Source organism: Pezoporus wallicus, unplaced genomic scaffold (assembly GCF_028554395.1).
Source record: "Pezoporus wallicus isolate ANWC-B61680 ecotype Strahan unplaced genomic scaffold, APGP_CSIRO_Pwel_v1 contig_4722, whole genome shotgun sequence".
In the NCBI taxonomy this organism is placed as follows: domain Eukaryota; kingdom Metazoa; phylum Chordata; class Aves; order Psittaciformes; family Psittacidae; genus Pezoporus; species Pezoporus wallicus.
This window is the reverse complement of record NW_026641840.1, coordinates 971,206-994,702: the sequence shown is the minus strand read 5'-3', so window position 1 is coordinate 994,702 and position 23,497 is coordinate 971,206. Positions and strand designations below refer to the sequence as shown.

General features: G+C 46.7%; 1 protein-coding gene across 3 annotated transcripts in view; it reads left to right on the top strand.

The window, feature by feature from the left end:
- The window catches only part of PLXNA4 (plexin A4), a 464,287-nt gene that overhangs the window by 38,072 nt on the left and 402,718 nt on the right, over nt 1-23,497 (top strand). For all 3 annotated transcript variants that reach the window (XM_057425602.1, XM_057425603.1, XM_057425604.1), the window contains exon 3: nt 11,122-11,304. In XM_057425602.1, coding sequence (XP_057281585.1) covers nt 11,122-11,304 — 183 coding nt within the window. The remainder of the gene's footprint in view (nt 1-11,121; nt 11,305-23,497) is intronic.

The following is a 23,497-nucleotide window of genomic DNA, read 5'->3' as shown; positions in this document are numbered from 1 at the left end:
CCATTTATTTCCTTCCTAAGCATAAAGCAAGAGGAAACCCTATTCCTTTAAGTGGCCGGGTGCCAAACCCACTCACAGTTGCTGTTCTCTGCCGGCTCCTCATATCTGGATGACCCTGCTCAAACAAAATGCTCATTGAGGACAGAGCAGGGCTCAAGGCTGCTGAGTTGCTGTTGTGTCTGAGTTTTTTTCAGGCACAGCTCCCTCCCCCACCATCAGTTCCATCTCTGGACCACACTGGTTCTGCCTGAGCTGCTCAGCATCTCTTAGCATCAGCCCCAGGTGCTGGTGGTCCCCCGCTTGCTGCTGATGCGGGTGAGCAAGGTGCCAGCTTCTTCATCACTGTTTGTGCTTCATGCCACATGGACATTAGTTTTGTTTCTGGAAACTGGTCTTTGTTGCTTTCCCTGCCAACAATCCAGGCTGTTTTCTTCTGTGGTTAAGCCCTGTGGTTGCACATGGCTCAGCCTTGCATTCTTTTGAGGGCTCCATATGATCTCCTCGCATTCTTTTCCATGCCAGGAGATCAGCTACTTTGCAAACCTGACCTCGTAGTGCCTGGCCATGAGGTTGTCTGTGTGACAATGGGAATGCTTGTGCAACAGTTGGTTTCTTTAAAGGCAGCAAGCAAAATCCAGCCATTCTGGAAGAGCCAGAAGCAAAGTGACTCCAGCTCCGTTCATGGGCCTGATGCTATTTAAAGCACCTCCGGACTGGAGGCAGGAGTTTGTACAATAACCATTCTGTTGAGGAGGGGGTTTTATTCAGGACTGCTTTCTGGCTCAAATCCTGCACAGACCCTTTCTCACTTGCTTGATGCAAGTTGGGGTGAAAAACAGTGCAGGGTCTGTCTTAGTACTTGAGGAATCAGTGAAGATGTTTAGCCTCTGGGAATGGTCTGATGTGCATCTCTATTTTATATTACAACACACACACAACATGAGGTTTGTTCCCTCTCCCCAAACAAGCATGTTTCTCTATTTATCCAATTTGCATGGAAACATGGGTCCCAATTATACCAGGTAGGATAATACAGATGTTGAAAGCACCAGTTGTGAAGACTGGCTGGTGTGAAGATGGAGATGAGAAAGGCTGTTGTACCTCCAGAGATATGTCCATATCTCATCTGACTATATTTCTGCCCCAGACACTCCCAGCCTGGCATCTGCATGACTGTGCTAGTCTGGGATATGATTTTGCTAGAACTTTGCTTGAGAGGCATTTTATTAGCACTGGTGCAGTCTTTGAGTAGCATAACAGCTTTGGGACCGAACGCAGTGTTAGCAGAGGCAGCATGGACCTGGCTAGATGGATATGTCCAAATTCAGGATGGAGCTGGTGATTTGGGCATCCTGCACACAGGTACCTACAAACCAGCCTTCTCTTCAGCCCTGCTTTGTTGCACAGATCGATGTGAATGTGTGGATGAATGTGGCTTGCTGAAATGCAGACCTTCATTGCATCTTTCTCCTGCAGATGACACGATACATAGGACTTAACATCTTCCATGTGCCACCAGCACCCAGTTGCTTCAGTTTGGAGCTAGTAAACATTGCATCCCAAATGTTTTCTGCTTTAGGGTATGGATTCTAATAATATTTATAATATTTTAAGAAGTACTTGAAACTCAGGAGAGGGATGCCACTGAATGGTAGCACCGCAAGAAGACCGAGAGACCTCTGTTTCCTTCTTGCAGTATTGGAGCTGGCATTGCTGATAGTGCGTGTGGGTGACATTAGATCAATAGGAACAACATCCTGTTTCAATGTCATTACCCCATCATTGTCAGTGATCCAAAATATAACAGGATTTGTTCAGCTGATTTATCCTGTAAACAAGCGATATTAGCCAGGCTTGTATTTAGACAAACAGAAAGAGTGGGAGAGGCAGAGTGAGGGAGCATGCAGAAGGGAATAATAAACTCCTGCTAATGAGAGAATGACCCAGCACTTATCAGTGGGTTGGGGCTATTGCTTGGGATCCTGAGCCAAGAAACACAGGGCTGTAATTGTGGTGTCCCTTCTTCTGAGGGCTGGCTGCAGCCTTCCACTTGCACAGTCCCACTTTCAGATGCAGGAGAGTTCTGAGCTTAATGGCCTGAGTGAATTTGTACTAGTCTGACACAAGTGCTCTGAATTCCTTAAGTACCAAGATCTGCACAAATAGAGGCAGCAAGCGGGGGATTTTATTATTCAGGGCTCAAGTGCTTTAGTTTGTTGTTTAAACTGATAACCAGGGCTTCTCTAAATTCATTTTCTATGAGGTGATAGGACCAGACACAATTCAGTCCTCCCTGATACAGATGCGCAGCACAATGCTATTTAATGACCAGGCCAGGGATTCTCATACCCAGCCAAGCTCTCTCAATTTCCCCATGCTGAAGAGCAGCAGCACATCCATGTCATTCATTATAACACTTAACTTACCTTCACAGGACCACGGTGAAGCTTAATTAATGCTTTTAGGAGGCCCCGGGATGTCCGGGTGAAGGTGTTCCTTGCATGCAAAGCAGCGTTGTTGTTTCATTTATATAGTGCTGTTGGCTTGTGTGGCACTTTGCAGCCCAGATGATAATTTTGCCTGTGTAACAAAATAATAATTACAGTAATTGTGATTCAATGGAGAATCTCTGGTGGTGCCAGAGTAGGGGAGGCAGCTGGACTCTATGCGGCAAGGTGCTGATGTGCGTCACTGCAATAGGAATAAGGGGGTGTCTGGCAGCTGCCAGAAATGCTCCAGAAGTGCTGCTTTAACCATTCTGCTCCCAGCAAGTGCTGGGAAATAATGGGCCACGCGTGTTATCTGTGAAAGGGAGGGCAGGTCAGCAAAGAAGGCTCCTGCATCCTTCAATGTTGCATGCAGCAGTGGCAATGATATTGTTGTGGAGACCTTAAGAGAGCCCTGCAGTGTGGCTGTTGTGTCATAGAATGATTTGGGTTGGAAAGGACCGTAAGATCATCCAGTTCCAACCCCTGCCGTGGGCAGGGACACCTTCCACTAGAGCAGCTTGCTCCAAGCCCCTGGGTCCAACCTGGCCTTGAACACTGCCAGGGATGGGGCAGCCACAGCTTCTCTGGGCACCCTGTGCCAGCGCCTCAGCACCCTCACAGGGAAGAGCTTATGGCTCAGATCTAATGTGAAAGTCCCCAATTTAAGTTTGAATTTAAGATGGGTGTGAGAGTCTGTAACTTGGGAAAGGGAATGTTTCTTTGTTGAGAGTCTCTGTGGGGCAGATATGCCTGAGAGAAACCCATGTTACTGCAAGGACGCTCATGGTTATGGGGCACAGCTGATAGTGAATAGAGCTCCAGTCTCTTCATACACCCCTTTCATCACTGCAGTTGATGAAAGTTTCCAGGAATTTGTTATGCAGACAACCTTTGTCCAATCATGGAAACACGGCATCCTTTAGGATAAAATGCAGCAGCCAACAAGTACTTCTTCTCCCAAAGGCATCTTTCTGCCTACACAGAAACCCCTTTTCCCCCCATGATTTTACCTCTCTGAGACTCTTACTCCCCATCTCAGCTACAGCAGCACCAGGGGAAGTCAGTGCTTCAGATGTGTAACACAGCTTTGCTGCTGGAATACGTTCTTACAGAAGAGCTCTAGCAGCTTATTTGATCAATACTTCACTGCTGAAAAATCCCTAAATGCCTATTTACCCAATAGACCATGGCGGTTTCAAAGGCAGAGCCTTTACACTCAATAATGCCTTTTTTTTGGGGGGGGGGGGGGTGTATCATATATTTCAAGTGAATTTTTTAAAGCTCATGGAAAGCACCAAGCTGAGAGCCACAGAGATCATATTCTTCTGATTATCCTTCAGTGTTTCACCCATACAGTCTTCCGGCCTCTGAGGCAGCAAAGGGAAGTTAATGGGACTGCAGAAGACCTCAACTGCTTTTACAGCTGCTCTTTGGGTGCAATTTATCCTTCTTGCTTGTAGGTACAGTTGCCACCAGTAAGGGGATAAACCTTAGTGACCGCACACCGCAGGGATCTGATTTTCACCCCAACTACATGGCTAGGTGTGCTAATGCTGAGATTTCAGATTGGAATGCTAGGAATGGCTGGGGAGAGGGTGGAAATGACTTCAGAAAGGAGACCTGTCACAGACTGATTTGGGTTGGAAGTGACCTTAAAGCTCATCCAGTTCCAACCCCTGCCACGGGCAGGGACACCTTCCACTAGAGCAGCTTGCTCCAAGCCCCTGTGTTCAACCTGGGATGGGGCAGCCACAGCTTCTCTGGGCACCCTGTGCCAGCGCCTCAGCACCCTCACAGGGAAGAGCTTCTGCCTTATCTCCAGCCTGAACTTTCCCTTACCCACTCTCTGCTGACTTTCTGCTGAGCAAAAGGCCTGAAGACTAAAGAAACCCGTTGATCCCTGTAAGAAAGGCAGCCTCCTCTTTGGGAAATTGCCCATTTTACAACATGGAAGTACACGGTATAGACTGTTGGGAAGCCTTATACTCACAGTGTAGCAGGAACAGAAGTGCAGGCATAAAAAATTTGTACTGCATTAAGATGCTAGAAACTTGACACTAATACTTGAACTGATGCTTAAACTACAGACCTAAACCCCAAACACCTGTACCAGTTCTAGTCAGTTTGGATAACTTTACCCGCTGGTCTTGCATTCCTGGATTATGTTTGAATTAAAACCTCTTAGCATAGTGAGTGCAATTTCCCTGTAATTGGTAAAGTTACTGTAACTGCACTGTCATTTGTATATGGTGACATGTAATTGCATGGTAACCAGTGCTGTGGTTGCACAAGTGAAAAGCAGCGTGCAATTATAATGTATTTCCAAATGCTGGCTCTTTATCCAGCTCCCATTATATCACAGAGCACCCTGGGGAAACAGTACTGGGTATTTTTGTATGTAATTAAACTGCAGGCTAACCACTGAAGAGTGGGTTGGTTGGTGATCTGAGCTATCTTTGGTTGGTGGCCCAGGGTTCCCATCTTTTTGGCCACAAAATTTCCCTGTGGTTTTGATTTGCAGATGACAAAGGTCTACAGCCACTGATGCTCATTGGGAAGCCAGCAGCCTTTTCCTGACCCATTGTCAGGAATGTGTGTGATCGGGAGGGCAGTAAGAGGCATCAAATGATGTGAATGACGTGGCATGAGTTGAAATTTGGAGAGGCTGTCTCCATCATGCACTAGGACTTCATAGATAGACACAGCCAACTTCTGACTCAGAAGCAGCATGGCCAGAAGCAGAGATACTGCAAGAAGTCAGAGGCAGAGTCAGTCCAACATGAGGAAGGCAAGGTACTAATGCCAGGGGTAGGGCAAACCACCATTGAACCAGAAGTTCACCAAGCATTAAAGCCCATGCTGATACCACCAAGAGCACATGCACAGGCAAAGAGAAGCCCAAGCCTTGGGTACCATACTGCTGCTGTTGGAGGTTAGAGACCTGTGGTTTGCAGGGAGATGGTTTCCATCATTTGCAGCCCCAGTGGGTAGGGATTTATGGTTCACCCCTGCAGCAGGTTTTCTAGACCCTAAATTTCCCTGTACCTCTTCAGGTACTGTGAAGTTCCTGGTGACAGGTTATTCTAAGGCTTTCATCCCTCTAGATTTCTGAATACCCTATTGAGTAGGATACATGCTCACTCTCACCCTCAGTCCTTGCAATCAAGAAGGAAAGATCTTACAGTCAGGTGATGGAAAAGACCTCGGATATCTCCTTGTGAAGGCCCAGATGCATATTACTGTTGATTTCTTATTGCTGGCAGCACGGACAGCTATATTGTATATGTTCCCTCCGTTGTCTGCCGTAGCCAAGCCTGAGATAACCAGAGTGAGAAGCCAAGTACCTGCCGTCGTATGAAGACAGGCCTGTTAGGTATTAGCAGTAAATCAAAGGCAGGACTTGGCTGTTGGGACAGCCTTTATCCCCAGTGAGACTGTGGAATTGCTTTAGAGCCTGCTGAGATATGTGGAAAAAGGCCCCCGTGCTTTGATTGGGGAGGAAGATTTCGCTGGAGTGAAAGCAAGGAGGGACGAGGGATGGATAATCCTTAATCGAAACTTTTCCAGAAATATGGATTAGGATGTATTTGATTACCAGGGGCTGTTTCAGAGGCAAATAGCAAAAGCAGATCTTTAACGGACAATTGCAGTTTATTATGAGCAATGTTTGCACTGGCCCCCTGATATCTGGTGCTCCAGGCATTTGCACAACGCTGAAGTGCTCCCTTCGGCTGGGGAATGGAATGAGGACAGGTTAGGAGGGGCTGTAATCAGAACTCTAACCCTTCTGCTGAGTTTGGGGGCTTCTGGGGGCTCAGCACATCCCACGGGGACTGAGCCAGCACCAGCCTTGTAAAACCATCCTCTCCAGGAGGGCTCGGCTGTGTTAATTATTTATTTGATAGGCTTAATCCTGGTGAAGGCAAATACCTGCCAGAATCCTCCTGTAAATTAGGCCCTTTCTTCTGCACATCCTTCCTACCTCAATGGTGAGCGTGACACTTGGCTACAGTGTCACAGCTGTGATGAACCCTCTGGTTGCTGATGCTGGGATGGGTGGCAGGAGCAGACCAGAGCCTCTCACCAGCTGGTTTCCCCCGCTGCACATCAGCCCGAGATGGGAAGGCAGCTGGTGGGACTCAGGAGGGCATTTATGCCCAGAGAGCTGCCAACCATCTCACATGAAGGTGTTTCGGATATATAGGGCACCTTATAAACCTATGTACCTGGGGCAGAAGAGTGGTGAAGAATATTCCCTCTCTTGCAGGTCGGATGTTGAACTGACTGACGCCAATCTAGTACCTCATCTGAAAGACCCCCTTTTCCCTTCTGAATTACCTACAGACCGTGCCACGCATTTCTGGGTTAGATTTTGACTGCTCAGGGTGTGAGAACTGCTGATCCTATTCCTGCCTCCTTAGATCTTCCCTTTGCCCCCCGCCCTGATATCCCAGCTGCTGCAAGCACAGTGAATTCACATCCTCACCTCCACTTTCATTCTGGAAAGTTGCTAACATAAAATTGCCAAGCAGAGAAGCTCCAGAGAGTTTAACGTGGCTGCTTTATATTGCTGCTAGTAGTGTCTGGAATTGAAAATAAACCTGTGCTTGCAACTCCTGACCCTTCCATCATAAATCCAAACTTCCTCATGTGTTTCTCTTCGCTGAAGAAGATGACTCTGTTTCTGCCCTTCCAAAGTCTCATCTGCAGCTGCTCAGAAGCCGGGTGATGTTTATTCGTAGGGTTTTGCTTGCTGGCGTCTCTTTGCAGATGATCCCCAGAGGAAATGTTATATGTTAAGTGCAAATGGTTTTCATGTGGTGTGTGGCTTGCTGGCCCTGCTCCTATTCTTGGCGGATGGTTGCGCACATTGCAACCCACAACCCGGCAACTGCTTCTCCAGCAGTCATGTAGCAGCATGTGAGCTATCATTATGGCCTTATCTGCCCTCATGCACCACCCTCAGAGGGGAGGGTGGGCTATGATGGTCCTAGATCTCATGTAAACTGTGTTCTGTAAGAGAAAGTGTGTGCTTGGATCACATTTGGAAGGGACCTTAAAGCTCCTCCAGTTCCAACCCCTGCCACAGGCAGGGACCCCTTCCACTAGAGCAGCTTGCTCCAAGCCCCTGGGTCCAACCTGGCCTTGAACACTGCCAGGGATGGGGCAGCCACAGCTTCTCTGGGCACCCTGTGCCAGCGCCTCAGCACCCTCACAGGGAAGAGCTTCTGCCTTGTATCTAATCTAAATCTCCCCTCTTTCAGTTTAAAGTCATTCCCCCTTATCCTATCACTATAGGCCCTTGTAAAAAGTGTGTCCCCATCTTTCTCATAAGCCCTTCTGATAAAGATGTTAATTGCAAATAATCTCAGGGAAATAAGATGAAATAAATGGGCTTAAATTTACTTTTACATTTAGTTAATGGGGGAAACCCCATAATAACTTAGACCTACCTGCTAATGGTAGGCCTGGGTTCAGCTGGAGCTGAGCCCAATCTAACAGAGGAGTAACTAACCTGTGGCAATTGGATTAATTAAGTCTTGATAGGTTAAAGGTGTGCTGCAGATCAGCCACAGGTTGTTGTGCTTGGTGCTGGGACCTCTGGGTCTACGTCTTCTCAGGGCTTTGCAAGAGCGTGTGGGTTATTTTTGGCTTTGTGAGTTTTGATACACATTAACAGCAATCATATATGTGGATAACATCTTGGCTGTTGGTAGAGTGGGTTATAGAGAGCTCAAATCCGCTTGAGAAGCAAGCAGAAGGAGTTTGTATCTTCCTGTGCACAACAGCACAGGCAACTCCTGCTTGAGATTTGAGGTCCTGGGTCATGCAGGAAGGCAGACCAGATGATTGCCTGGGTCCTTTCTGGTCTCCAGCTACTTCAGCTGGAGTTGTGGCTGTGCTGCACCGAGGAGGATGCCTTGGACTGTGCCAGCTCTGCTTGATGGCTGTTGTTCCAAGGCTTATCAATGTAATTTCCTGTTTGAGATGGAGCTTCGTACGCTGTACCCTAGGTAAGGTGAATGCTGCTGCTATTGAGGTCTTCATTTTCTTGGTGGTGAAAAAAGCTGTTTTCCAGTTCTTTTTTCCTTTAAAAGCATGACAAAATAGGACTATCTTCTTTTCTTCCCTCGTCCCTCTTTCTGTCGTTTGTATAAGGTTTGGGGGTTTCTTGCTTTCAGTCTAAAATGAGTCTTTTCTCAGCCTGACAGGCCATCAGTTCAAGTGAGACACATACAGTTTTATTATAGCTTTGAAATGCAAATTCATGTTCATTTGAGAGCTTAAGAGTTTCTGGTCAAGCTAAGCCTGACTTAAAGACCTGGGTTCTTCTCAGATTCTACATCCATAGGATAATTCAGGTTGGAAGGGGCCCCAAAAGGCCATATAATCCAGCTTTCTGTTCAAAGCACGATGCATCTTGATGTTAGATGCTTAAATTGGGTAAATCTGGAGTCCTTCTGCAATCAAATTGGCTTTATCAGAGAGTGATCCAGTGCATTACGTGTTTGGCTGGATGCCTTGTTCTCTGACATACCTTCTTTCCTCTGTTGATTATAGAGGTAGTTTAGGTGACCACTCTACACTGCTTACTAAGCTTTCACCTGGCTAAAGCCAGATGAGATGGATCCCACCCCAGGTTGATGTGTTGCTTCAAACACATTTGTACCTCCTGAGCAATCAAGCTGCAGTTATCCCATCCTGACCTATGTCATGGGAGCTGTGCATGTTCTCATTATCAGAAACACCCAGCTTTTGCAAAGCCATGCTGTCAGCAGGGCTGTCCTGCCTCTCTGAAGTGTGGCCATCAGCTTGGGGGGTACTAGACCTCAGGTGAATTTGGCCTTCGAGCCTGGGATGCGGATTTATCTTAGGCTTTGTACTGGCATTGTAAGGATGAGCAACATCCTCTCTGATGCTCATGGAGGTTGTTGATCCGATGTGTAATTGCTCTTTGAGCTGGTGTTTTAGCTCTAAAAGGGCAGTTCACAAACACTAATGACTTGCAGGCCAGAGCTCAGGCTAGCTGTTCCTTACTAATGGCTGTTTGAATTCCTCATAGGTTTTATGTGTTTATAAATACATTTAGGACGTATTATTCTTCCATTCAGTAAAGCCATGTGTAATTATTCCCTGTAATTGCTGGGTGAGGATAAAATGAATCAGCCATCAGGCTTTTACTGCTCGTGAACTCAAGTAAGGAGCAGCACGTATTCTAGCCATGCTTTTATGAACAGGGGAGCCCACACAAAAGAAAACTGTCATGGTCCGTTATTCCTGATGTGTGAAAACTAGGCAACCTTCCTGTACAACTAATTATTGCCTTTCCAGGCCTTAGTCCAGCAAAGCATTATAAGTGGATGCTTAACTTCAAATCTGTGAGTGGCCCCAGTGAAGTTAATAAAGACTGACTTCTTTTGGCAGTCATGTACTATGGTATCTGGAGCTTTATTTGGCTTACTCTGTGGAGATCTTCATGTTCATATAACCTCAGTTAGCCTCACCTACTGTCCTGATGGTGCCTTAAGGTAAAAGAATTGTCTGCGTTCTTGTGCTGCTGCACTTCTGTAACTCTCTGAAGCCCGAAGAAGCACCCTCAGAGATAACTAGGCACTATGTGCATTCATACACAAGGATCCCAGTGGAGCATCTGTCTGATGGCAAGCCTGTTGAGTTCAAATGCAATAGGTGTTGAAACTTAGGCAACAGTGAGCGGGGAGGGACATTCCTCTGGTTGAGCTTGTGGTTATTCCAACAAATGCTCAAAAAGTCCCATAATAGCTGTGAAACCTCCCCTCCTCTCCAAAGATCTTCAGTGAGTTACAGGGCCACAGTAAGATGGATAAGCGTGGATAATCTCTATTTCATGGGGGGAAAAACAGACACCCAGGAGGATGAAGTGCTCAGGCCAAGCAGTGGAAGAAGGACCCAGGACTATATGATAAAACTAACCCCAGGAAATGGGGAGTGTGTGTAGCCACCATGTAGAGTGTTTAATCCTTAGCATGGTCCCTATTGCAGATTCCACCTGGGCTGACCAGCTCTGCCCCAGACAAAGCCTAGCCATGTCTTGGGAGACTATAATGTCCAAAGCGTAGCACTGAGTGATGCTACAGAGTTTGGAGGTGGGAAGGGAGTAATTATTTAGGTTTCATAGATATGAGTCTTACTGTTGGGCTTCAGGGCTAGTGAGCAGGGCAGGGTCCATTTTATTTGCCAGTGCAGGCTTAACTCTGTTTTTTACAGTGGATCTCGTGGGAATGATGTGCATGCTTCTTTTGACAGGACTAGTGACGTTTAAGATGTTTTTCAGCAGACTTTGTCTTTGATTGCTAGGTCTTGACTGGTAAAGCAGTAGGAAAAAGGCTTAACATAATGTACCCTGCTAGGCTGTCATTCAAGAGAAGCAAGTTTCCTGTTCTCCCCCTGTCTATAACTCCTCATGCAAGTTTGGACAAATTTTTTCCACCTCTCTATTTCTCCAGTCCTGCCTTTGTCATTGATTTGTCAGCCTGCCTAAATTATAGGCATATTATGCAATGAGGTCCCTGCTTGGATGGATGCTTCCCACATGGCTAAAGAATAGTTGGCTTCATTTTATTACATTCTCTTTCTTTCTATTCTTTTATAGCTGTTAACAATTGATGACAATTTCTGTGGCCTGGATATGAATGCCCCCTTGGGAGTGTCATCCATGGTGCGAGGGCTCCCTATTTTCACTGAGGATGGAGACAGAATGACATCAGTGATTGCCTACGTCTATAAGAACCACTCCCTGGCTTTTGTGGGCACCAAGAGTGGGAAGCTCAAGAAGGTAAGACCTAATATGGTTCTCTAATTCAGATTTTCATGTTCTTCTGGAGATTTGGAGTGTTGCATTGGGTGTGAGCACAGTCTTAAGGTGCATCACCTATTTTGAGGGTAGAAAATGTTTCTGTTGGCAAAAATCTGTGTTTTGCCCTTGAGGGATAGAGTTGATGTGAGAAAGGAGAAAATCCTCCTTCCAAGTTGTTGTTCATCAGCAGTTGAATGTTTCTGAAGTCAAACCACAGCCCCAGCCCCAGCCAGACTTGATGCTGTTTACAGCCAACAGATTCTTTTTTGTGGTCAGACCATCTCTAATGAAGTAGTTGATCACAGGGTGTCTGTGCATGCCGGAGGAAAACTGAGCCTGAAGATTGCTCAGCAACAGGATTCATACTCCGGAGGTCTTTCTTCAGAGCAGTGTGACTGGGTTGTGATTTTGCCATGAGGCCAGCATGGGATTAGTGGTTGCTCTGTTTAGGTCAGGCTGGGTGCTTGTGCTGAAAGAAGAGTGTTTTCATCAAAAGAAAGCTGTGTCTTGAGTGATAATGAGCTTTATGTTTATGGTTGATGCCACATAAACCCAAATGCATTAACGAGTGTATTTATGTTCCTCACTGTGTGTTCTCACTAAAAATATGCCTGTTGCATGGTTGTGGTTTTGTAGTTTGCCATGTAAGGCAATAGCGGAGAGGCTTGAGAGTTGGAAGCTGGGAATTATCTACCTGTGGCTTTCTCATGGCAAGGAGATGTATTAAAAGTGTCCTGCTTATGGTCATGATGGGCACTACCTCCATTTCAACCCATGTGTGCCAGTCTGACAGTGTTTGTTTGAATGCTCAGCCCAAGGGTGTTATATGTGCATGGAGATTGTAGCTTTGCCATAATAGAGATGGGTGAGAAGCTGTGATTGGAGGTTGGACAGAGCCTTTGGGGTTGGATATTGATTCCACTTTGAATTCCTTCTGCAAATCAAAACTTCCAGGCTGGGAAGGGGAAGGTGCCATGAAAAGGGGAATGGTTTGTGTGTAGGATGGACAAAGCAGACATGAGGGAGTTATTTGTTCATGGATGCTTAAGGAAGGTCTGAAGTATCTGATTTTGTTATGCTATCTGCTGCTTCACCTACAAACAAAAGCACGGTTGTATATTCAGATGCCCCTGTGCAAGGGGAACAGGATCCTGCCCATTGGCAATTGTCTCTGGCTTTGTTCAACGAAGGAAAGACTGCTGATGCTTTTGAAAAGAGAATATTATCATTATTTTTTTAAAGTCTATTCAAGCACGTGGAAAAGAAGCCAAATTGATTTTTTTTTTTAACAGTTGTAATAAAAATAATCTCCTCCCCTGACTAATTAGGTTTTGTTCCCCTGTCATCTCTGATATCATAATAAACTGTTTAGTTCTCCAGTCAGTCTCTTGGGGGGGAAGAATGGGGTAGCTGAGATTTGAATGGTAAATATCCAGAAGACCTAAACAGTTAAGAATGGCTGCTGCTTCCCTGCACTCCCAAGCTTTTGGGTTTTCTTTTGGCTTCAGGAGAAGCAAACTCAGACACAGCTCTGCCTTTGCAGGTCACGTTGCAGAATCCAAGATCTGATTCGTTTTAATAGGGGGAAAATAGAAAGGAAAGCTTTTAGTGCTTAACGGAGTGTGGGAGAGAGCGGGGACAGCCTTATAAGGGTAAAGATTGGGAAGAGGGGAACTGAACAGGCTGATGTAATTTGAGAAAGCCTCATTTTAATCCCGTTTTTCCTAATGTGCTAATATCCTGCTATGGTAGTTACTGCATCGGGTCTGTGTGTTGGAGCAGAGCTGGAGTCTTGGGCTCAGCTGAATGTCTTCATCAGAGAGGCAAAACGCACAGGGAAATGGTGCTCCCCTGAAAACACATGGTTGTTTTGGACCAGTTGATCCAGGCTCTGTGAAACTTTAAATTCCTGCAAGTTCAGCCCCGTCCTTGCTGTGACTTCTGCAATCAATTCTCCTCCACACGCTTCCCTCTCCCAGGGCTCCTGAGGGGATCTGAGCTCAGGACACCAGCCTGTTTTCCCCTCCGGGTGCCACACGAGGCCAGTTTGGCCCTGGGGATTTTCACTTGACACTCCTTGATCCCTGCCAAGATTTGATAGGGTTTTTGAAGGTTTTTTTTTTTCCATCTTGGCTCATCAATCAGGTGCTTTTGAGTAAGAAGCAATGGAAATACTACATTGTTATTGCAACTCCAGCATCATCCGTTATGTTAGCATGAAGTTTGATTTACGTTTTTTAAAGCAAACGCCTACGGGGAAATTGGAATAAGCTTTATAGGATGAAATGAGACTCTGTGTACCAATGGACAAAGCCCAGGAGATACCTTTAATTCTGCTTGCTGGGTCCTACCATGCATGGTGCATACTGCTGGTGCAGCACAGCTACTCGGTCAAGCTACGGTGAAGTATTTCAGATAGCATGAAGAGCGGAGTTGTGTGATTATCTCCAAGATAGCAGGATCTACCGAGTTGTTGGAAGACTCTCTGCAAGTAATTACAAGGTGCTTTTGGAGGAACTTCCCTTCTTTTCCCTGCAGTTTCAGTCTTTTTCTGTGTGTGTATTTTTATAGAGAAGTGACAGACTGTATATCAGATTTTGATGTGTGCAATGCGTGAACACTCTGCAGAGTACCCACAGTCATAAAGCAATATCTGTTAGTTGATATACAAATGTCACATATGTCAAAGGAATTTATCCAGTGGCACACACAAGTGAAGTGAAATATTGTGCTTTATGGGACATGTAATTAAAATGAAAACTAGCAGCATATCGGGAATCTGCCCATGTAACCAAGACAACAAAGACAGAAAGAAAAGGGAAAACCAAGATAGAGATAGGGTAGGAAAAGAGTGAGTGAAACAGAATGACAAGGTTGGCCTCAGCTATTTCACTGCCCCAGGCAAAATACATTCTGCAACCCTCGCTTATTCACACAGCTACATGTGCAGACCAACAGGAAGGCACTGAATAATGTGCTGGAGAAATATGTCCTCCAATTCTGCTTCCCTGTCCACAGCACAGCCAGAATGAAGACATAAATAGGATGAAAATGCAGAGCTAGGGAAAATAAGTAGTCCCCTTGTCCTTATGTTATGTATAGAAAGCAGTGCCCCTGGATTAAAGGTCTGATGGGTGCTGATGGCATCTTGGGGATGGAGGAGGATGGTCCAGGGATGAGTGGGTTCAGTTCTGTGCTCTGCCATAAACTTATGCTGTGCCTCTGTACCTTATTTTCTCTCCTGCAAAGGATGGGAAATATTTTGCTTGCTTAAAGAAGCGCTGAAGCTTGTGAGGTGCGTGATCTAAACTAGACAAATGGGATGGAAAACCAGCTCCTGACCACTTGTGGGCATTAAAGATGCCACAGTGCTTTTTAAGGAGAAATATTTCATCTTGCAGCGCTTTTGATCGTGTCCCAATATGTGTAATTACCTCCTGTGCTGGCTGGCCTATGGTGTTCCCTGCACTTCCATACCGCATTGGTAAGCGTTGCCACAGCTTTAGTGTACTCCAGGATGCCTGGTGGGCTTCATTGGTAAAATGAGCTCCTGTGTATGATGGGAAATAAACCTTGCTTTGGGGGAAAAAGGAAACCAACAGTGGCTGAAAGTGATGTGACATTCCAGTGAATTGTTAGTGATTGTTTTCAGGAGATACGGAAGCATCGCTTGAGTTTAACCAACATCTGTTTGTTACTCTACAAACAGCACAGTAAACCATTAGGAAAGGGAGTTATTCCTGGGTATGTGCTTCCTGCAAACCACTTAGCTCTAAACCAGCCAGGTGCTGAATTCCACGGGCTCATTCCCTCTCATTACATGCTTAGCTCTTCATTTTGTTAGCAAGAGAAAGCTGGAGATGAACCCACAGAGATGCTTTGCACAAGGTTTTGTGAGCTTGGTCTGGATTCCTCTTCTTGTGTCTGGCCAAATTATGTGTCACTAATACCTGTCATCACTAAGGCAGCAAAGCAGTATTCAGTATTCCGTGTGTTCCTTCTCATGGCATTTAATTTATGGGTCATTGCTTTTACGCAGATAGTTTGCAGTCAAAGCAATACAACTTACCTGCGCTTATTCTGTGGGTAGCTGCAATTGGAGTTTACAAATGTCAGCCTAGGAACTGCATTTCTAACAAAGCAAAGCCCTTTGTCCATTTTGAAGCGTTCATCTGCAAATGGAGTCATAGTAATTTACATCTATTTGAAACTTCCCCATAATATTTCACTCAAAGCCTTCTCTATGCTAAATTCCTCACAGAGAAAGAAATCTGGCTTAAAACCCAATTCTTTCACTCTGTGGCCTGTATTTCAGCTTTCATAAAGTCCCATCAGTCTGAGGTCTTTGAAGGGCTTTGTAGATCTGCCCTGCCATTGGTGGGGAAGGTTTTCCTTCACATCAGAGAGCTGTGGAATCTGGCCACCACTTCCCACCTCTACTTAGTAGAACATTCTCAATATCAACCAGTTTCCTGAACCAGCCTCTGGATTACCCTGAGCCCTCGGGACCCTGCTTCCTTTGGATCCTGAGACAAAGCAGCATAGGGAGGTTTTTAGATCTAAGAGCTTGGATTTGCAATCCTCATTTGGCCCATCTCGTGATGTGTTGGGGAAGGCTGGCGTTCTTGGATAGGTAATTGGATTGGAAAGTACATGCAGGTCTGAGCTCCTGCTGGTTTCCGGCTGCAATGCTGTGGCTACCCTGACCCATCAGTCAGCTAACAGCTCTCCTGCTTGGGTGTTATAGCGCTAGACACAACCCATCTGCCTTGAAGAAAGAATGGGAAGCTCTGACAGCTATTGAAGGAGTCAGCCTGTGCCTTGGAGAATCATATCATAGGATACTAGAATGGTTTGGGTGGAAGGGACCTTAAAGCTCCTCCAGCTCCAACCCCTGCCACAGGCAGGGACACCTTCCACTAGAGCAGCTTGCTCCAAGCCCCTGTGTCCAACCTGGCCTTGAACACTGCCAGGGATGGGGCAGCCACAGCTTCTCTGGGCACCCTGTGCCAGCGCCTCAGCACCCTCACAGGGAAGAGCTTCTGCCTAAGAGCTCATCTCACTCTCCCCTCTTTCAGGTTAAAGCCATTCCCCTTGTTCTGTCCCTATAGGCCCTTGTAAAAGATGCCTCTCCAGATTTCCTGTAGGACCCTTAAGGTGTTGGAAGGCTGCTATGAGAGGCACCTTTCTCTACAGTAGCATCAGGACTGCTTCAGCCTTGATGTAACCTTGAAGGACATCCAAACCTGCAGCTCTATTACCCCTGTTGATTGCTATGATGAGTCCTCTTGCTGAAGTCATTGTCCCTTCACATATGGGATAAAACCCCTTTCCAGAGCAGGGCTCATCCTGTTTACCAGGAGAGAACAGCTGAATCCTGGTGGCACTGGCAGTATGTCATGTCCTTCCACAAAACTAGTGGCTCTCAAGTGCCATGATTGGACAACAGAGGAATGAAATGGAGTTTTTCCATGCAGAAAAGAGTAGGGTAAATGAGTGCAAGTGATGGGCACACAGGTGATAGAGCTCTGGGTGGGTTGGTGGTACCATGATATACCCAATTGGAGAGAGGAATATCTTACTTTTCTCCTCTGATACCTCACCTCCTATCCAAAGAGCTGGAGCTAATGAGGGAACCCTGGATTCTCCACACACAGGATTGAAGCCTCATGGTAACTGCAGGCAAAGACAGATCCTCACTGCTTCTCCAGGCTAGGGGGGGGGGGGGGCTGAATGCACACAAGATGAAAAACCCTGCTTGGTTTTGATATTCCCTGGAGGATATTCTGCTGCTGACAGCTCTGTGTGAGTGTCAGCAGGGAACCTCGCCTTCCTTCTCCTTCCCTGTGCCGCTTTGAAAGTCACAGGGGTTTTTTGAATGTTATTTCTTTTCCCCCAACTGTTTGGCAAGTGGACTTGACTGCTCTGCAAACACGCTGTAGAGGCTCTGCCTCCTGCCGGGAAGCTGCTTGTTGCCTTGGCCTCTCCTCACAGCTTCCTAAACCAGCGGGAGTCCGAGTGCTTCACTCGCTTGTGATGGAGTGATACCACTTCCCATCTGTATCTGACAGCTGTGAAGGCTGCAGTTGTCTGTGTCCTACATGGATGTACAGTCCCTCTTTGAGAGGCCGTTGCCAGCTTAGATGTCTGAAGAGTAGCTCCATTTTCTGGCTGTAAAGTTGTGATTTTGGTAGCTGTGGTGTCCTTGGCGCTTGATGCTCGTGTTGGGCATACCAGCAGGCAGCCCTGGAAGGGGTGGTGATGGGAATCCATATGGACATTGTGCAGTGACCCCCATTTGTAATGGGTCATGTAGAAGTCATTGGCTGGTGAGGCCACTATGACCTTAAAGTGTTGAGGGATCGGATACTATCTCCAAGGGGGAAATCAAAGATGCAGGACTTGTTGTAGGCTGCTGTGCTGTCTTTCTTCCCTGCTGCTCTGAAGCCTTGCATGTAGGTGGACATCTTTGTTGCACTTCACCAGCAAGAGCTTGGATGAGGCGGGGAGCAGGTTTCCCTGTGAATCTCTTCATCCCAGAGGTGCAGTCAGTTGGGAGGATCTGGCTGAAGGACAGGGCTGCCATCCAGAGGGACCTAGGCAGGATGGTGCAATGGGGCTGACAGGGACTCATTGAAGAAGTGTGAAGTGCTGCAGCTGGAAAAGAGCAATCTCTTGTTATGACTCAGGATCAGGGCGCCCTGCCTGGGGAACAGCTCTTCTGGAAAGGACATGGGGATCCTGGCAAACAGCAAGTTGCACATTAGCCACCAGTGTGCCTACATAGGAAGAGTCCAACCATGGCCTCAGCTATACAACTAGGGACATTGCCAGTCGATTGAGCGGAAGGTGATCATCGGGAGCTCAGTGGTTAGACCATATCTAAATACTGTGCCTAGTTTTAGGCCCCTGAGTACAAAAAGGACATGGATCAACCAGAGCAAGTTCAGGAGAGGGTGAAGAGATTGGCCAGGAGCTGGAGAACGTGCCCTGAGAGGAGAGGGTGGGAGAAATGAGCTTGTTCAGGCTGGGGAAGAGAAAACTTGGAGGGATGTAGTGGCAATATTCCTATGCCTACAAGGATGCTATTGAGAAGATGGAGACAGGCTCTTCCCATTGCTGAGTGATGTCTTGCATCATTCTGTGAGACAGCAAACATAACTTGACCTAAGAGCACTTCCAACTGGATGTAAGGAACAGCTTTCCCCCATGAGGACAGGCAAGCACTGGAGAAGGGTGCCCAAGCAGGTTGTGCGGTTTTCATCCATGGAGATTTTCAGGGCCTAAATGGACCAAACAACCTGGTCTGGTCTTGCAGACGACCCTGCTTTGAACAGGAGGTTGGGCTAGAGTCCTCCTGAGGCCTTTCTAGCCTGGGTCATCCTGTGATCATCCTCTGCTGCAAAACCCCAAGCCCTAAAGCACATCAGAGGGCTGTATCCAGACTCTGCTGCTGAACTGGTCCAGCTGACACTTGTTTTAAATACCCATGAATTGCTCTATCGCTTTAGGTGGATGCTTTGCCTCTCACATCCCTCATTTCTATTGCTTTGGGACTTCCAGCTCCAATTTGTCAGTGTAGCATACTGCAGTTAGCTCCTTGCTCATTGCAGTAAGAAAACTCCCTTTCCTTTCCTGCTAGGAAGGTTGCTGTTCCCAGCAAGAGTTAGAGCCTGCTTTTTTGGCAGAGAGCAATTAATTTTCCATGTCTCTCCCTCAAGTACCCCTCTCTGCTTTCTGACTACTCAGCAGTCTCCGTGCTGGCGTGCAGGGCTTGGCTGTGCTGTGCTTTTGCTGGGAGCCTTGCAGACATGTGTTCAGTGCTGCTTTTTTTCTTGGAGGTTCTGGTTTAACATTGCTCAGAGTCTTGTCGGAGGTGGGGTCTTGTGGTTGAGCAACAAGACTTGCAAATTGACTGTCTTAATCCCTCCGGGTTCAGCGTCAGTGGTGCTGCACCATGGGGCTTTATTTGTGACTCCAGGAAGAACGGCTGGCTCCAGTGGACCCGTGGCAGCAGGGAAGGCAGCAGGTTGTACCATCATCTCTTCAAGCTCCTCCTTAAAGAAGCTACAGCTTGGGTTTGACAGGTTTCCACTTGCAAAACAGCCGAGCTGGGTTTCCTCACAGTGGGCTGAGGATGCAGGCTGTGCAGGCGGAGGGATGTGAGTGACAGAAGCAGACACAAAGGGACAGCTAACAATGTCCTGCTGCAGGTTACCTTGCTGAAACCCATGGGTCCTGAAGGCTCCCAAGGGACAGTTTGCAGTGATGCTGTGCCTTGTCACAGCAGGTCACTTTATGCATGGTGTCGGTAGCTCTGTGCACAAGGTGGGGTATTCAGGCTGCAGTACCTGGTGTGGAAGTGCTGTTGATGGAAACCATGCAGGGGTGGAAAACAACAAAAAGCAGGTATATCCCTGTGTCCCCATGGTCTACCTACTTCTGTTAATCCCTCTGTTCTCTGAGAAGTGCTCTAGGTGGGGCATTAGGTGATCAGCTTTGGGCTTCACCTTCTACTTCTGCTCTCCAGGGTGACAAAGAAAGGCTGTTGAAGTCCCTCTACACTCCACCTAATGCCTGGATGGATACCCAGCCAAAATGGCTCTTGTCATTCCTTCCCCTTCTCTATCCCCTTCCTTTTTTGACAAGGATAATGACTTTTCAGGGAGCCCTTGAAGTGCCTCTTGCATCTGCCTTTGATTTGAATGCCTCTTGCCTGCTGACCCTTCATAGGCGAAGTCGGCTTAAGTGTGGTCCCTAATTGGTTTTGCTTTAATTTCATCTTTTGAAATCATTTTATCAAAAAGAGGAAACATTTTACCCGCTCCCTCGTTTTATCGGCTTGTTTTCATGCGTGGTCTCTGGGTTGATTTCTCCCTTTCCCTTGTCTCTAGATAGGACATCATTTGCATATTTGATTAAGCTCCATATGTTATCGGGGAGCCAGTTGAAAGAACAGCAAGTCCCTGATAAGGCGCTGTGCATCCATCTTTTCCTTTCACCATCCTCCACTCTATCCCCCTCACCATGCTGCACCCATATCTGTGCCCAAAAATCACCTCTGCAGTCTGCCTTGCCACCTCCTCCTCCTTCCTTTGGCCAGATGACTGAGCTCTGGTTCAGATGCAGATAGGCATTGATGTAGACATCACAATTTGACAGCTCCCATCTTTAGGAAGGAAGCAGAAAGGGTGCAGAGGATGAATTCAGCACTGGTGAAGATGTAAACCATAACAATGAGATCCCCATTCAGTTCCTTTCTCCCTATGAACCCCATTACAGGATCCCATTGTGCCTATGGGGGATGTGTTGCACGAAAGCTGTTCCCACTCTTCACTCATTGCGTTATCTGAGGTTTTATTGGGAATCTCAGCTGGACTATTTCCTGCAGTCTGGACTATCACCTTTAGCTTGCCTCCTAGGTGCTAAAAATGCTCTGCAGAGACAACAGAATAGGGTTGGAGAGGCTGGGAGCTTACATATGCACATGTATGTATGCACATGTATGTATGTACATGCATGTATGCACATGCAACAAATATTGCTATGTTGCTTCAAACCTTAAACTCGGGCCTTTCAGGCTTTGTTCTCTGTGTATTCCTCTGTGAGAACAACTGGCCTTAAGGAGTTCCTCATCCCACCTCTAGGAACCCTTTAATTTGAAATAAATCATGGATACCCCAAGGAAGCATAGGGAAATGCTTACTTTAATGGCCATTTTCTCCTCACCAACTCTCATGTTTAAGCTGGGGGAGGCTTTGGTGAGTTTGGGACCCAGAACTGAGTGTTTTTAGGGGTGATCAGAGGCCCAACTCCTGGCCTAGCAAAGGCAGGGTGGGTTTGTAACAGCAAACGTATTAGTGTAATTAGCCATGCTACTGGAGTTAGAGAAAGGAGCCTTGATTATTCAAAAGGAGCCTTTTCCTCAACTGACATCCAAAGCGTAGGAGCAAGAGGTTTGATTTATGAGCCAGCTCTTAATTAAAAGGCAAAAAGTAATGTTTCCCTTTGTTAGGATGGGTGACTTTGAGCTTGAGTTAATTTGAAGAGCTTCTCTCCATCTCTTCCCTGCACACACCCAGACGTGCGGCAGCCTCTTGGCATCAGCAAGGTGTTTGCAACCCCCTGTTACGGGGCTTTAGCATTAATTCATCTGCATATCCACCCCTTGTGAGTGCTGCTGGTGGTGGTTGTGAAGCCAAGAGAAAGAAAGTGGTAACAAACCCCCCCTGTTCCTCTCCAACTCCATCTCTTCCCCTTGCGCTTCTTTCACTTTGGTTTAATGACTTTGTCTTGCTCTGCTTCATCATCTCGCTCTCATTTCATCTTGGTGGCAGCCTGGCTTAAGCAATCAAGCTTTGATGAATTGCTGGTTGTTTGACTCATGTGTGAAGCTCGGGGGGGAAGCATAAGGGAGTTGTGCTGGGTTTTGTAGACCCTAACCCATGTGGTGTCTATGGGAGTGGAGACGTGTCAATATGCAGGATTGGGGGAATCTGTTCCTGCTTGGTCTGACACTTGTCTTTTTTTTCTCCCCCAAACCATGTCCGTAACCTTTCACCTCTCCAAAATGAAACCATACAGAAGAGCTGCAGGTTCCTGGCACTTTCTGAAATGAGAAAAGCTATCATCGCTGTGTGAGGGGTAGGAATGCACACTGAAGGCTAGACTGAGACAGTTAATCAAAGCTGTGGCTCCAGCAAAGTCCCCTTGGGATGCTGTGCCCAGGGTGACCAGAAAGCATCTTGCTAGCTGTGACAGCAGCTAACCCTATAGATTTAAGTGTAACCTGAAGGTATCAAATCTAGGTTAATGTCAGTAATGCCTTTTCCAGGAACGTGACACTCTCATTGCTTGGCTTTCTTCATACTGGTTATTGTTGCACCAGCTATAACCCTAAGAATGATCTTTCATCTCCTAAATTAAAAGGGATTGGGTTGGAGTGGTGTTTCTGTGCAAGACACCAAAAAGAAATAGATGTGTTTGCTGGGCTGGTCTCTGTACTTGACTAGAGACAGCAGGACTGTGTTAATGGAGATATTCCTTCCATGGGATGTGTCCCATGGAAGATAACTCCTGATAAGAGTTCCGATGCATCAGCAGCATTGAATGAAGTATGTGCCAATGCCCCCAGTGGGATCCCCTTGGTGCAGGGAGCCTGGAAGTGTGTGTTGGAAACAAGTTGAGCATCCACAGGCTTTTATGAGAAATGGATCGGTACCATGGGGTTGCCAAGAGAAGCAAAGCTTAGAGAGGAAAGTTGGGAGCCTGTCATCTGTGGGTTTCAGCTCTGGTTACACTCTGTCGTGCTGAACATGTTCTGCTGCTGATTCACAGGGCTGGGTCCCTTTGGATAACAAAAACGCAGTTCCTGAGGGACTTCAGAGGGGTTTGGGAGCTTTGCTGATGATTGTTTTTCTAGCTGATGTGGTGCATTGGCAGAGGACCCCAGCACACTGTTGTACCTAAAGCATCCTGGAAATGCAAACCACTGTTTCTACTGCCAGCCACGCTGGCATTCCACCCTGCTGGGATGCTCATGGCTGTGGTCTTGGAGTCCTCTTTCCTTTTGACTTCTTGGAGCTTATATACAAACTGAGGCTGGCAATAAATTCCAGTGATTTCAGGGGAAAAAGGGTTATCGCTGAGACTGGCAGAGACCTCCTCTCATATGAATTTTTCAGGACCATTCTGATGAAATCTAATTAAACAGAGCAACCAGGCACTGTGCAAATCTCCCTCTGTTTGCCTCATTTGTCATATGGTTGATTAAGGCTGGGTTATCAGGAGGTGTGTGTTTATGACTTGGGCTATCTGTTGGGGTGGATGTGGTTTCAGGCACTTTGATCTTTTCCCCACTGCTTACAAGTTTCTTTGGGTTTCTCTTGGATTTCCTGTTCAATTGATTCAGCTCCTTGGGGTCTAAGGGAACATATTGATGATGGAGCTAACCTGAGCTATAGGGACATGTAGTGCATGCTAATGCCTTTCTCCTGCCCTTCAGACTTAGCATCTCGGTGCTGGTAAGTAATAGGACCTTGGCATTCCGTTAGGATTTGTCTGTTTCTTCCAATGAGAATAACTCATTTTATTGGTTTACTATAGAATAGAGAAAATCTTGCAAAAAGAAGAAAGAAAGAAACCCCAAAGAGGCCTGTGCCAAATCAAAATG